Source organism: Dipodomys merriami, unplaced genomic scaffold (assembly GCF_024711535.1).
Source record: "Dipodomys merriami isolate MVZ:Mamm:240054 unplaced genomic scaffold, mDipMer1.0.p SCAF_7, whole genome shotgun sequence".
NCBI lineage: Eukaryota > Metazoa > Chordata > Mammalia > Rodentia > Heteromyidae > Dipodomys > Dipodomys merriami.
In genome coordinates this window covers 59,164,880-59,180,172 of record NW_027206290.1, presented here as the reverse complement: position 1 = coordinate 59,180,172, position 15,293 = coordinate 59,164,880, and the positions used below count along the sequence as shown (strand labels likewise).

Genomic DNA, 15,293 nt, shown 5'->3' with positions numbered 1-15,293 from the left:
TTTCCCTCAACTAAGCAAGAAATATAAAGTTGTTTTTCTGTGTTTTTTTTTTGGGGGGGGGGACAAGGGGACAATACTGGAGCTTGGACTCAAGGCCTTATGCTTACTAGATAAGCATTCTACCACTTGGCCATACCCTTATCCCTTCTTTTTAGTTTTCTTGACATAGCATCTTGGGCATTTTGCCTAGGCTAGCCTTGGACAATAATCCTATATTCTCCTTCACCGACCATAGCTGTTTGAAGTTGTTTCTCTAGGACAGGTCTCAAGCTTTGTGTACTTCCTGTTACAGGACTGTGTGAAAAATCTGCAAGCAGGTTCTTGATTTGGTTGAGGAAATTCTTTATTTTTGAAGATAGCTTAGCATGAACTCATGAGCATGTTTTTGGATCATCCAGAGCCTACCTATAGTGATTTCTAAGCAAGAAAATCAGTATGGCAACAAGTAGGCCAATCACAAATAAATCCCAGTATGGTCCAACGGTGTTGTCCAATTTCATCCATTTCCATCTCATTGTAAACTGTTGACAAGTGACATTTAGGTTAAAAAAAAGTCCTAAATTACCACTGTATTCAGATCCATCATCTCCTTGTTATCTACCTCCCACCTCTCGCAGATCTCATCAATTCCCCTTTGCTTCCTGCAGTCTTAGAAGAGACAGTCTTTTCTGGCTTTCAGCTCTTAGAGAGGGCTCAGCTAGCTACCATTGGAATATCCTCAAAGATTTATAAAATTTAATTTCAAATTCTTTTCAAATTGTAGCTCTTTGTGGTACCATTTGCTACCTACCATCTGCTTACCAGTCTGAGATTTTTGATGGCAGTAGCTGTGTTTTGAACAATATATATAGCACATGTTATTTCACTTAAGGCTTTGAACATAGTTTGTGCTGAAAAAAATATCTACCAAATGAATTCATTGGGTGTACTACAAAGTGCCAACACATACTCAATATAACAAGTAAAGCTGTTCTGCATGGTAAATATAAGTCTGAATGCTACTTGTCAAGGGAAAGCTATCCAAAAATTACTCTTATGATGGGCCTCATCATTTTGTCCCTAAGAATTGCTTATTGGAATTTCAGAACCTCAGGGCCTATTTGAAACACACTTACGTTAAAAAACAGGATGTCTCGGAGCAAATGCATTGTTTCCAGTTTCATAAGGGCAAAGAACACAGGTATGTGAGCATCTGGACTTGTTTGAGCAGCCATGTCATACAATCTCCTGGCCAAGTGGATGTCCTAGAAATAGAACAACAGCCCATCCTCATTAGCTACAGGTTCTTGACAGATAAACAGAAGCCATTGTTAGAAATACTATAGTTTACATTTGGCAGAGTGGTTCCTACAGATGTTTATGCTTTCATCTGTAGAACCTGCAGGTATATCATAGGGCAAGGGGCTTTTACAAATGTAATTAAGATGATAGATCTTTAAATAGATTCTCCTACATCATCCAGGTGGACCCCATATCATTGTATGAGCCTTTAAACAGAATTATCTCTAGAACAAAGAAAGAAGAAAACCAGAGAGACTCAACTCACCATTGCTGGAAGCTGCCACAAGGGAAAAATGAGAAGAAATTCAAACAGCTAGCAAGGAAACAGAATCCTTGATCATACAACTTCAATTCAGCCAACCACCTGAATGAGCTTGAGAGCAGATTCTTCCCAGAGCCTCCAGTGAAGAATGCAACCTTGATTTTTGTCATGTGAGACCCTATACAGAGGACCCAGTCAAACCACCAAGACTTTTGATGTACAGAAACCATGAAGTAATAAATTATATGTTGTTTTAAGCAATTAAATTTATTTTACAAAGAAACTAGGACAAGCCTTTAAAAGCTTTCTTGGATATCCTAGACCAGCTCTTTATACTTGTGAATTCAATGAAAGGGTTAGAGATCACTAGATGCTAAGAGCAGTTTCCTAAAACAAACACAAATGTAGGTGAAAGGATGATAATTTATTGTGTATAATGATCACCATCATATTTATCTTACTTGAAGTTATTAATTTGTCTCTAAGTCCTTGAAGACAAGGTCTTGTATTATTTTTTCCCAGTATTTCATGAAGTTCCTACTATGTAATAGGGCTTCAGGAATATTTTATAAATGAGAGAATATATAAAAAAGAATATCTGTCATAAACATTATAGACCATGATAATGAGAATTTGCCTTGTGACAGCTAAAACGTGTTTGTGAGTATCACTATCTCACAATACTGAGAAATTTGTGAATTTTATGAAATCACTTAATCTCAATAAAAATTATAAAAAAAGAAAAAAAGAATGAGAGAATATAATCTTTTGGCTCTTGGCTTGGAATCTGATTCCCCAAATAACATAATACTATATTGTCAGGGACTTGCTTTTGATAACATTAGATAATGGCCGAGAGAAATACTTTATTTTCACTTTGTATGGCTTATTCTGCTTGCTTTATTTTTGGTCTGTCAAACAGTGGTGAAAAGGCTAAGGTGTTTTACTTGTAAAGGTTGAGGTGTTCTGAAAGTGTTTTGCTTGAGTGCCGTGAATTACTTCAAAAGAAAGGGAAGAGGAGAAATGTTTCATGAACTGCCATCCAAATACATTATTTTCTGTCTGCATCATCACCTAGGCCTTAACAGTTGTGAGCCCTTGAGGCCTATGCAAAACCTGTTTCTTGAGTAGTGTCTTCTGTCAGCGTGTCTTCTGTCATTTCTTAAAAATTTCCATAGCTTTGAAGTCTGGTAAATAGATTTGTTGGAGAAAGAGAAATGCCTTTGCTTAAAATTTAGAAGACTGTTTGAAACAAATATTCCTGGCAACAGAGAAAATCAATGTTAAAAACTCTTAATTCTAGGGGCTAAGAAGGTGGCTCGGTGATAGAGCACTTGCTTTGCATGCATGAGGCCCTGGGTTCGATTCCGCAGCACCACATAAGCAGGAAAAAAAAGCCGGAAGTGGTGCTATAGCTTAAGTGGTAGAGCGCTAGCCTTGAGCTGAAAAGCTGAGGGACAGCGCCCAGGCCCAGATTTTAGGCCCCACGACCGCCTCCCCCCCCCCCCCCGCCCAAAAAAAAAAACCTCTTAATTCTAACATATTCTGTGGGTCATCTTATGATAACACTCCGCTGATTGTAACAGCTGTGTTAGCCCCTCATGGGAAAGGCAGCTTGACTCAAATGGGACATGTAGGGTAAGTTAGCTTTGTCAATATCTCAGTCATTCTTTCTTAAATTAGTCATTCTGAAGTTACTCCTTGGCACAAGTGTGGCTAGTTCTATTACTAGGTAATAGAAAAAAACAAGAAGCACTACCAAAGTGGAATGAGCTTGCCCTCTACCCTATGGGCCTCAAATGTTGGAGTAGAGTAGAATGTGAAAAATCTTTCTTTAAAAATTTCCAGACAAATTTCAAACACTTCTGCCTAATTCGATCAGTTTATTGCCAAACTTTAGAAAAGATCACTCATGCTTTGATCTTATTTAGTAAAAAAGTTTAAATCTAGCTGGGTAAAATGGTTTACACCTGTAATCTCAGCTACTCTGAAAGTAGAGATTAGGATGATTGTGGTTTGAGACTCCACCATCTCAACAAAAATACCTGAGAATGATAGTAAAATCCTGTGAACCCAGCCACGCAGGAGGTATACATAGAAGAACCATCGTCTAAAACTCATCTAAAAAAAAACAAAAGGCCATGCCTGAAAAATAACTAACACCAGAAAAATTGGCCAAAATCTTTCAAACAACAGATGTCTTCTTGATAAATAGTGTTCATTAAAGATGGCCAGGCCACAGTATAATCCTTATGTTTAATTTTTCTATGGTATATTAGTTAAATCAGTGATACGAGGGGTCTATATAAATCAACCCTCAGACTATTTTTAAATAACCTGTTCTAACTAAACTCTAACCAAAATGTCAGGTGTGCCACAGTACTGCTTAATATTCAAAACAGTTTCCTATAATTAAAAGATTCGGAACTGTTCGATTACACCATGCAAGTGTTTTACAGTCCCAGATGTTTGAGTGTCCTAAAAAATTTCTTGAAGTGAGACAGATGTGCAAATGGAAAAGTAATTCTTAAAATAATGAAATTTTATGGTCTTATATTGAATATGCCCTATGTAAATTAGAAGAAAATTTGAAATTATAGAACTGATTAACTGAGGAAATAAAGCCACTGATATTCTCACTATAGAGAAATAACTGCTGATATTAACACATTGTTCTAGCTTTTGTATATGTTCATTATACATTTTTAATTTAGGGACTTTTTTCACCTTACATAATGTTTTGTTGTCTGCTTTTTTATTTTAACCTGACAACACATTTTAAAACAAAATATGTGCTAAGGTAGTCTTATTGAATTATTTATTTATTTATTTATTTATTATTTACTTGTTTATTTTGTCAATTGTGGAGCTTGAACTCAGTGCCTGGGCACTGTCTGTGAGCTCTTTTGCTCAAGGCTAGCCCTCTTTCACATTGAGCCCCAGTGCCACTTCCAGTTTTCTTAGGGCTAGTTGGAGATAAAAGTCTCATGGGAAGAAAAGTTGGACAAATGGGATTGCATGAAATTGCAGAGCTTCTGCATGGCAAAGGATATAGCTAGCAAGATCAATAGAAAACCCACAGATTGGAAGAAGATCTTCACTAGCCATACAATGGACAAGGGTCTCATCTAAAATATACCTGGAACTCAAAAAATTAAATCCCCAACAACAAATCCTCAAAGAAACAACTGTCCAATAAATAAGTGGGCTAAAGACTTAAAGAGAAACTTCTCTGAAGAGGAAAGAAGGATGGCCAATAGACACATGAAGAAATGCTCATCCTCTCTAGCCATAAAAGAAATGCAAATCAAAACGACATTGAGATTCCACCTCACCCCAGTTAGAATGGCTATAATCAAAAACTCTTAATAACAACAGATGCTGGAGGGGATGTGGACAGAAGGGAGGCTTATTGCATTGTTGGTGGGAGGGTAAACTTGTTCAACCACTTTGGAAAACAGTATGGAGGTTCCTCAAAAGACTCTACACATAGAGCTCCCTTATGACCCAGCAATCCCATTTTTGGGCATTTACCCAAATGTTCACAAACAAGACCATATTAAAGCTACCAGCACAACTATGCATTATTTACCATAGCTAAGATATAGAACCAACCCAGATGTGCCTCAGTAGATGAATGGATCAAGAAAATGTGGTATATATACACAATGGAATTCTATGCCTCCATCAGAAAGAATGACATTGCCCCATTTGTTAGGAAATGGAAAGACGTAGAAAAAATTATATGAAGTGAAGTAAGCCAGGCCCAAAGAAACATAGGTCCCATGGTTTCCCTTATTTGCAATAAGTAGTATATGAGCAAGCAGAAAAGGTCAGATAAATTGGTGTTAGGTGAAATGAACCCCAAGATAAGTATTCAAATGTTTTTGCTTTCATGCGATTGTTTTTAACATATTTATAAGATGATTTCTTTGTTGCTTTGTATGTCCCTCCCCCACGGCATAACCCCTGCTTTCACTGTATTTGATGTTGGTATAATTTGTGGAGGGGGAGGGAAAAAAATAAATCGTTTAAATAGGGATACAGGTGGACCCATTGCAACAATGAGATGTACAAATTGTTATGTCGAAAAATGAACTTTACAACTTTGGGGGGAGGGGTGTGGGGGGGTTATGGGAAGGGATGGGAAGGGGAAACAAAGGAGGAGGCAACAATGCTTGATAAGAAATGTACTCATTATCTTGCCCATGTAATTGTAACCCCTCTGTGCAGTATTTTCAAAATTAAAAAAAAAGTCTCATGGGCTTTTCTGTCCAGGCTGGCATTAAACCACAATCCTCAGGTCTCGGCCTCCTGAGTACCTAGGGATACAGGCATGAGCCACCAGGTCATGGTTTAAATAATATTTTTATATATTTTTGTATTAAATATTTAATGTGTGCCAATCGCCAATATCATTTAATCATCATGATAATTCTGTAGGGCAGGTTGTATTAACTGTGTTTTGAAGAGGCACAGAGAAGGTAAGTTACTTAATTTTTTTTTTTTTTTTTTTTTTGGGTCCAGTCGTGGGGCCTGAACTCTGGGCCTGGGCACTGTCCCTCAGCTCTTCAGCTCAAGGCTAGCGCTCTACCACTTGAGCCACAGCGCCACTTCCGGCTTTTTTCTTTTTGCTTATGTGGTGCTGAGGAATCGAACCCAGGGCCTTGAGCATGCAAGGCAAGTGCTCTACCACTGAGCTACCTTCCCAGCCCAAGTTACTTAAATTAATATGGCATTTAGGTGCTGAGTTAGAATTCAATTCCATGTCTGCTTTTAACCTACTCATGCACTAGTAGCAGATACACACCACTGTATAATAATCCATTTATAACATATCTTCTACTGGGGAATATCTAGGGGTTTATAAATTTTATAAGTTTTATATATATAGAGAGAGACTACATATAATATATAGATTATATATAGTCTATATAATATAGAATCAGTCTCTAAAGTCTCTGTATATAATATAGTCTACATATTTATAGACTGATGATATATACATAATGATATTTATCTCCAAATGATAATTTCTCGCTTTTTGTCTTACTTTAGGCCAGTTGCCATTATCTTCAAGCATACATGCTTTCTTCCCTTTAAAAAATGGCTGTTACGTGTTTCTCATACTCCACATTCTATATTTTAGAACAGAATATAAGTATCCTAATTGTCTCCCCTCCATGAAATTAATTTTTCTCTCCATAACATGTTTAGTACTTTGCTTTTTATTCTTTTCAGGGGTGTGTATGTGTGTGTGAGTATGTGTGTGTGTACACACTTAATTTTTACCTATAACTATTGGTATATTTCTTCCATAGGTTATTATAAATCATTGGAACACTATCTGTTCTGTCCATGTTCCCAGAAACAAGAGTACAATGTTTCCTGACACAAAACAAGCACTTGATAAATGTTCAAATGAATAAATGAATGAGTGAAAAATCAGAACCTTATACCATGATAGTGTAGAAGTGTATATATCTTTAATTCTGGGGGTTCATTGAAAAGTTAATGTCATTGTTCTTTGAAGAATGTCAGTCGGGGGCTGGGAAGGTGACTCAGTGGTAGAGCACTTGCCTTGCATGCCTGAGGCCCTGGGTTCGATTCCTAAGCACCACATAAGCAAAAAGAAAAAAAGCCGGAAGTGGCGCTGTGGCTCAAGTGGTAGAGCGCTAGTCTTGAGCTGAAGAGCTCAGGGACAGCACCCAGGCCCATAGTTCAGGCCCCACGACCAGACCCCCCCCCCAAAAAAATAATGTCAGTGGGAAAAATATGGGAGAAGATCATTTCAGTAAGAGGGGTAATATATATCAAAAGAACTCAGCCCAAGGCCTCTGTAGAGGAAGGAATATGTAGTCGAGAATAATTTAAGAGAAAGTAGTTCATTAAGCCATCATTATGAAGATGGGTTAAGTCAAGGTAAATTTTGAATTTAGAGAAGTCAGGATTTTATTAGGCAATAGAAAACAAAATTATTTTATGTGTTTGCTTGTTGGTATTTTATGAGTAATTTTTTCTTTTCTCCTTCCACTTTCCTTCTTTTTTTTGAAAAGGAGGTAAGATAGAGGAGTAACAGCACCAGAGTTAAGCTTTATCAACAATAACATGATAGAACTTAATTAGATAAATTTTGTTAATCAATTGATAATATTTAAAAAATAAAGATCATGCTAACACATGTCACATACCCCCAGACTTCAGTAGTCTACCACCACAAACATCTGTTTTTCCCTCATTCTGCATTCTAATCTGGATGTTCTGGTGGGTGGTGACTTTTCCTCACATACATCTGAGGGTCTTAAGCTTCTTCCACATGTGACTGCACTTCCTTAGGACCTTTGTGCCTTTTGCTGCACTGAGTCAATGGAAGGGGAAAGAGACTAGAGGTAATGCCTATCTAATTCTTAACTATCTTTATCTACAAATGCTCTCTTTTACATCTGTGCCATTGCTGAGAACTAGTCACATAGATACAAAAGGTGCTGAGAAATGTAGTCTTAGCAACTATCCTAGGATTAGTGATTACAAATTACTAACTACACATCAGTAACTACAAATCACTAATCTTTGGTGATTAAAATTAGTGGTGAGTAGAGCCATTTCAGTCACTGGTTTTAAAATACAACATTAGAATGGGAGACTCAAAGTAGTTACAACAAGTGTAAGCAAGCAGAAATTCAGGGTAGAGACAGAAAGAATGACTAAGAGGGATGAACAATAGGGATTGTTCATGGCCACATTTCTGAAGTAATTCCAAATCAAATATAAATTGAATAAGAATTTCAGAAAAATTTGTGAGCTGAATTCTCATATTTTTAAACTAGCATGATTTCTCACTTCTTCTCCAGGTAGTATTTTGTGCTCTTACAAACAATTCTTGGTCAGCCCTGAATCCATTTAGGTCAAGCAATTCACCAAGCTGAGATAGTGGTTAGGGAAGCTTTGAGAATAACTCATCTGTATCACTATAATCCCACTTTTCTTTCCTAAAGACAGATGAGAACAACAATGACCCATATATTCACCTTGATTTTCCAAGAGTTGATTTATACCTCACTGTCCTCCCTATTTGGTTCTCAGAGAAACTCCAATAATATTATGTTCATCTTTTTCACTGGTTTACATGAGGATGAATAAGAACAATGATGAAGTGCCTTTCTGAAGAAATAATTACATGATGACAAGAGCTTGGATGACCTCTTCTCCCAACCCCTTTCTTTTATTGCAGTAAGTTTTGGAATTTTAATTGGCAAGATTTTTATTTTACTTGAATTTCCTAGTTAATGTGACTATGAGATGACACGATGAATAAACTTTGCCTCTGGACCCTTATTTTTCTAATGACTAAGATTAAGGATAGTGGCTTTTCATTAGCTAAATCAAAAAGTAAAGAAAAAAAGGGGATGAAGGAAAAAAAGTCAGACCTCAACTAAGATAGACTGATCAAAGTGAACTATTCATAATTTAACAAGAACCCTGACAGAAAAGAATAGGAAGTGGTCAGAGAGAAACTTCAAAGTATTTTCCTGAATGTCTGACCTGGCTGTTTCGGTAGTACTGTTTGACGTTGTAAAGACAGTGACTAGCAGAGAGATTCATGGTGACTAAGAAGGAAAACCAAAGCCTCTGATATGACTGGCCAGCAGGGCTAGCAGGCAGTATCTCTGCTCTGTTTATAGTTCCTGTGTCCTGACAGGATGCCCCTGAGGATTCAAGGCAAATACGGTCTTCCTGTAGTGAGGATGTGGCTGTCAGAAGACTTGAGTCCTTTTCAAAGCACACAGGGTGGGAGAGCCAACATGAATTTAATAATTGGAGTGGGGCATTTGCTTGCTTCTCATAAACAAAATTCATCTTGGGTTATTATGTTTTACATGAGGAATTGTGAATAAAAGCTTTAATCTTATAGAAGCCTCTTCCTTAGCAGTTGCTTAGGATTTCCTTCTGATCTATATTCCAGTGATTCCCCACATTTGACTTTCACAAAGTCTTACTCATTCATTTTATCTTCAAAGTGAAGGCCAGGCCGGGTATCATTAGTTCTGTTTTACTGATATGGTAACAGTGGGAGGTAGGGAGTTGCTAAGTAACATCCAACAGATCATCCAATTTAGCTACTTGGTCCAGTCTGTTCTCCTTCCATTTTTATAAACACAGGTAGCTTACCACTGCTAGGAATGGGGGAAATAGACTGATTTGGATTTGATATTCTTTCTATTGCCTAGGGTGCCAAGGCTGTTGAATAGTATTTGTCCAAAAGGCGGGCTGCAGGGGAGAACAAGACATTGGGGATCTGGATAATTGGCACCTGAAGAAGCTGCCTTTGGCTGCCTGTGCACACTGTTTTTGCAGCTCTCGGAGAGGAAATTCCCTACCAATAATTCTTAAATTACTACTAGCCACAACTGGAAAGAAAACAAGAACAGAAAAAAACCAATATTCTCCACAGTATTTGATTCTAGAAGTGCATTTAGGAATATAAACACCAAAGAAAAATGCATGTTTGTGCATTAAGAATAAATCAATCTAGGACTCATTTTTCCCCTAATATTTCTGAGGATCAGACAGGCCTGGGTTAAAGCTTAGACCCTTCCACCTATGAGCTCTGCTATCTTAGCCAAATGATGTATACATTGATTCATACATTTAGGACAATTATAGAGCTTCACCAACTGACTATGGGATTTAAAAGACATAGTGCACATAATACATGTGGCCCAATTATTATTGTCATTGACATTTAACACAACTTGTTCACCCTGTCAGACCCCAGTGCCATCCTCTGGTTAACTAGACTCACTGACTAGGGGATTTCCCCAATAGCATCTTATAGTGTTAGTGCTCTTTCATTAACAAATATGCATCTATTCTCTTGGGCCTTCCTAGAATACTGTACCCTGTTATGGAAATGCTAGTTGCTCTATAAGACATTTCTGAGGGCTGGGAAGGTGGCTCAGTGGTAGAGCGCTTGCCTTGCATGCATGAGGCCCTGAGTTCAATACCTCAGCACCACATAAGCAAAAAGAATAAAAACCGGAAGTGGCGCTGTGGCTCAAGTGGTAGAGCGCTAGCCTTGAGCTGAAGAGCTGAGGGACAGCGCCCAGGGCCCAGAGTTCAGGCCCCATGACCAGACCCACCCCCCCAAAAAAAGACATTTCTGAAATAGTGCCACATCAGTTTTTAGCACTGCCCTTATTCCACTTTGTCCTTTGTTACTGAGGACTTGGAAGTCAGTGGAAATGTCAATGGAAAAAAGGTTTGTAGGAGGAGAGGAATAGAAGTGAGGTCCATGGAAAAAGGTATGCTCTGGGAAAAGTAGGAACTTATGACTCCAATTGGCCTAGATGAGATTTCTTCTATTTATTATTCATATCCTTGATGTCAATCAAGAAAATAATATGACCTTCATAGGATTCATAGTGGAAAAATAGTATTAATAATATATATTGACATGAGACTCAGCAAATACTGAATCTTCTCCTTCTTTCCTGTAAATTGATGACATTAATGAAACTCAAAATATTTATGGATTTTCTCTTCCCATACAGCCATCATGGCTAGACTTAAACCAATGTGCTTACCTTTGCAATACCTAAGCCATGTTCATACATATATGCCAGATTGAACATGGCTTGTGCACTGTGATATTTGTCAGCTGCAATGCTGTAATGTGTAGCTGCTGTTTGATAGTCTTTCTTAGTCCCATAGCCATAGTAATGGTAATCTCCAATTTTTACTCTAGCAAATGCATTGCCTGGAGAAATATTAGAAAGAGAAGAAGAATTGTAACTCAAGTTATTCATATCTAAGTGATTCAGTCTAATGGTCTGTAAAAAAAGAGAAAGAAAAGTGGAGGGAGTGGAGGGAAAGGAAGAGAGTAAACAAGTGAAGAAAGGAAGGCGGAGAATGCAGTCATAATGTTCAATGTACATCCTATGAAACGAAGAAAGTTGATGGGAGTGGTGGGGTTGGGAGGGATGAGGAGATTGAAGGAAAGGGTGTCATCATCAAGATGCATTGTATTTATAAATTAATTTGTTAAATGGTAACTCCTTCATACATCTACTTAAAGATAATAAAAATATAATTAAAAATTATATATATATAATTACACACATTCTGAAGTTTATATATGAATAATTATACAATTTTACCACTTAAATTCATTTCTTTTGTTGTCAGTTATGGGGTTTGAACTCAGGGCTTGGGTGCTGTCCCTAGCTCAAGGCTAGTGCTCTACCACAGTGCCACTTCTGGTTTTCTGGTGGTTAATTGGAAATAAGAGTCTTACAGACTTTATTGCCTGTGCTTGCCTTGAACCATGATCCTCAGATCTCAGCCTCCTGAGTAGTTAGGATTAGATGTGTGATCCACCAATGCCCAGCCTTAAATTCATATCACTCCTGGAGACTGATTTCCTTTCCTCCCATTCTTAGACTTCATTGTTGCAGCTCTACTCTTCTACATCACCAGCTTCTTCTGTCCCAAATCAACCCCATTAGCTATTCACACTCAATCTTTTTAAAAGTGTGTTGTGTACTCACTATCTCCAGAGCTTTATTTCTCACTTTTGGTCTCAGTCTTTTGACTGAAAGTCACCTTTCTCTTAGAGATGACTTCTAAGAGGAAGGGAGGCCCATGTTTTTGTTTGTGAAAGAAAGATTGAGTGTGCTTGGTGTGGTGGCTCATGCCTGTAATCCCAGCTACACAGGAGGCAGAGGCAGGAGGGTTAAATCTTTAGACCAAACTCCAGCAAAAGCATAAGAACTTAACTAAAAAAATGACCAAACTAGAAAGGGCTGGTGATGTGGTTCAGGTGGTAGAGTGCTTGCATAACCTTGAATTCAAACCCCAGTACTAAGATAGATAGATAGATAGATAGATAGATAGATAGATAGATAGATAGATAGATAGATAGATAGATTGATTGATTGATTGATTGATTGATTGATAGATGTTGAAAAGATTAAAGATAACTCATCTAAGACATCCAGTCTTAGCTGTAACCAATCCATCATAGTCTATGAGTCTTTAGAAAAGAGAAAGTACTGAGTATGGGCAGTCTGGGTGTGTCATTAGTGATATAGGACTAGTTCCCAAACTTTCACCCCATTTAACCTAGTGGTGCCTAAAATCCTTTGGAATATATTCCTTTGCATAATAGAGTTATTTTCACCTTGTAGAATTCCCTATCAAAATGTAGTTTCCTCTAAGAAAGGTAATGCCATTGCCCTACAGTGTTACATGAATAGAGCTAATTTTATAACATTCTTACACGGATGAGGTCCTGGAGGACTGACCCCAAGAGAGGGTTCTGCAGAGGCCTGAAGAGACTAGAGGTCCATAAAGCCTTAGCGAGAAACACACTGCATCTCTAATTTTACCTAAACCCATCCTTCTTTGACTCAAGGAGTCATAACTCTACAAGAATAGGGCACTTCTGTGCATTTTTGAGCTTTACAAGCTGAATATAGTATTCCTGAAGTCTTTGAGAATAGAGGGCAGTGAACAAGCTGGTTCTTAGAAGATTCAGTTCAACTCTAAGGAGGGGAACTAAACCTGACAGGCTGTGTGGGGATTGGTTGACAGTAGGACTCCTACTTTAATTTCACAGTTACAAGACAGATACTGCGTACTGATAGATCAACACCCTCTTCACATGAAGCAACTGCTAAAAGAGACCAATAGTGAGTGACTAGCTGGAAAATTCCATTATTAGGTTTCCTGACCCCAAAAGATCTACTCAGCAGCCATATCTTTGGAGACACTTATACCCAACCTCTCTTGTGACACATAATTATTTTTAGCACAGTGACTTTTTTTTAGATTGAGGGAATTCTGTTTAATATTCATGTTTTCTCATTTTCAATTTCTCTTTTTTCCTTGATCCAATTTCCACACCATTTCCTGGTTTGAAATAAACACGCATTCGTTGCAACTGAGCTGATTTGCCATGGCTGAGAGATTGCTGGTGTTGTTTTTCTCATTCCAAATAAAGTCTTCATGGCATTTTAGAAAACACAGAATTTCTCACTAAAATTGCAGTGATGGCTTGCTGCTGCTTTATCAGCTCAGCTGTATCTGAGAAGGCACCACTGTGACTTTTCCTCTGCCTCATATTAGCATAGGTTGAAAATAATTTTTATCCTATTCACTTCCTGTTTAAAAGGATGATTTGGCCATAGCATGATTTTTATAAAACATAATTGGAAGTAAAATTGCTTTTATTACGCGAGCTCCTCACATATCCAAAAGCCAATTCTGACAGCTTTGCAACATCTCCCTGCTCTTAATACTGTAATTTTAGGGGGAAAATTGGGAGAAGCATAGTAATATAAATGCCACCTGTCAATGCTATTCCTGGTAACACTATTTTATATTCTTTACCACATCTGAAGTCAATGCACAGGAATGACATGAGAACTCCAGGCAAGGGAAAGGATCTTGCCATTCATCTTTACTTTGAATTGTTTTAATTCTAACGTGTTAATGGCTATAGTAAAGATCTGAACTTTGTTGTAATCATCAATATAATATTTTTCAAAGAGAAATCAATGAAGTCTTAGATACATAACTAATTTTGCCCATAAACTCAGAGACGTAGGTCATGTCAATGATTAATTCCATAAACAACTCAGCAAATGAGTGACTGAAGCCAGACTAAGAAAATTGTTTTCTTGTGTAAAATTATCATGTTTCAAACAACAGCTCTGGTGCCATGGAGACTGAGCCATAGAAAATTTCCTAAGATTTGCAAAACCAAGGGACTTTGAGAATAATGAGGATTATGGAAATGACCCCTAACATCAATATGGTTTGAAGTGCCACCTACCTGATATTCTGTACCTTTATACCTATATGCCCAAGAACATAGCTGAACCAGATTAAGTGATTAGTCAGGGAACAGGTTTGTGTTTATTTTTAATCTAGGTTTTATACCTTGAACAGCAGCTCGATTCCATAAGAGAAGTGCCATTGGATACATCTTCTCTTTCTCAAGAATGTTTGCCTTTTCTGAAAAACAAGGAAACATTCCATTAAGAAGGCTAAAAGTGCCTTTATAGTAAAGTCATTATAAGCATCTGTATGATTGGGGAATTGCAGAGAATTTTAACTTATCTTACTAGATTCCAAAATGAATGCTGAATTGCTCTGAGCTACTTCATACCCCATTTCTGCAAGCATTGCATACTGAACAAGAGAAGAATCTATATCACCATCCTTATAGGCAAAGTAAGCTGTCAGGAATTTTTCAGCCCAGTGGCCTAGTTCACAGACACCTTTATAAAGCTGTATAAAGGAAGAGAAATCAAGCACACTAAGTTAGTCAAGATACTTAATCCCAGGCAAATGATGGATGAAATCATTCTGAAGCGTCTCCAGGCTAGTCAGACAAGAATTTTAAATTTAATGCATGCTCTTTGCAAATTATCTGGGGGTAAAGAGCTAATATTTTTCCTAGGCACAAAGATTTCAATTGTATTTTTCCTTTTTAATTAAAATTTTTTCTTTGTCTTCAGCAGAATTTCTTCAGGGGGATTTAAAATTTGTATACTAACCTTTCCTGGCTTGGAGATTTTTCTTGACAAGAATGTAAGGATTGTGTTTGTTATTGTTGTTGTTCTTGTTTTACAGGGCTTATCTTGGCACTGCTGTGCTGTGTGGGCAAATTACAAGGCTATGGCTGATGTGGAAAGGACAGAAGAAAGGAAGATAGTGCCTAAGGGAAAAGGTGACATAATCGCAA

General features: G+C 37.5%; 1 protein-coding gene across 5 annotated transcripts in view; it reads right to left on the bottom strand.

The window, feature by feature from the left end:
- Positions 1-340: 340 nt before the first annotated feature.
- Positions 341-15,293, bottom strand: part of Sel1l2 (SEL1L2 adaptor subunit of SYVN1 ubiquitin ligase) — a 79,607-nt gene continuing 64,654 nt past the window's right edge. For 3 of the 5 annotated variants that reach the window (XM_070007686.1, XM_070007688.1, XM_070007687.1), the window contains 5 exons: positions 14,671-14,836; positions 14,486-14,560; positions 11,128-11,300; positions 1,116-1,244; positions 341-521 (listed from right to left, as the gene is read on the bottom strand). In XM_070007686.1, the coding sequence (XP_069863787.1) occupies positions 402-521; positions 1,116-1,244; positions 11,128-11,300; positions 14,486-14,560; positions 14,671-14,836 (663 nt within the window). In that variant the 3' untranslated portion in view covers positions 341-401. Of the gene's footprint in view, positions 522-1,115; positions 1,245-2,457; positions 2,731-10,969; positions 11,035-11,127; positions 11,301-14,485; positions 14,561-14,670; positions 14,837-15,293 lie in introns of those variants that run through there. The other 2 variants (XM_070007689.1, XM_070007690.1) reach the window with 2 other exon arrangements.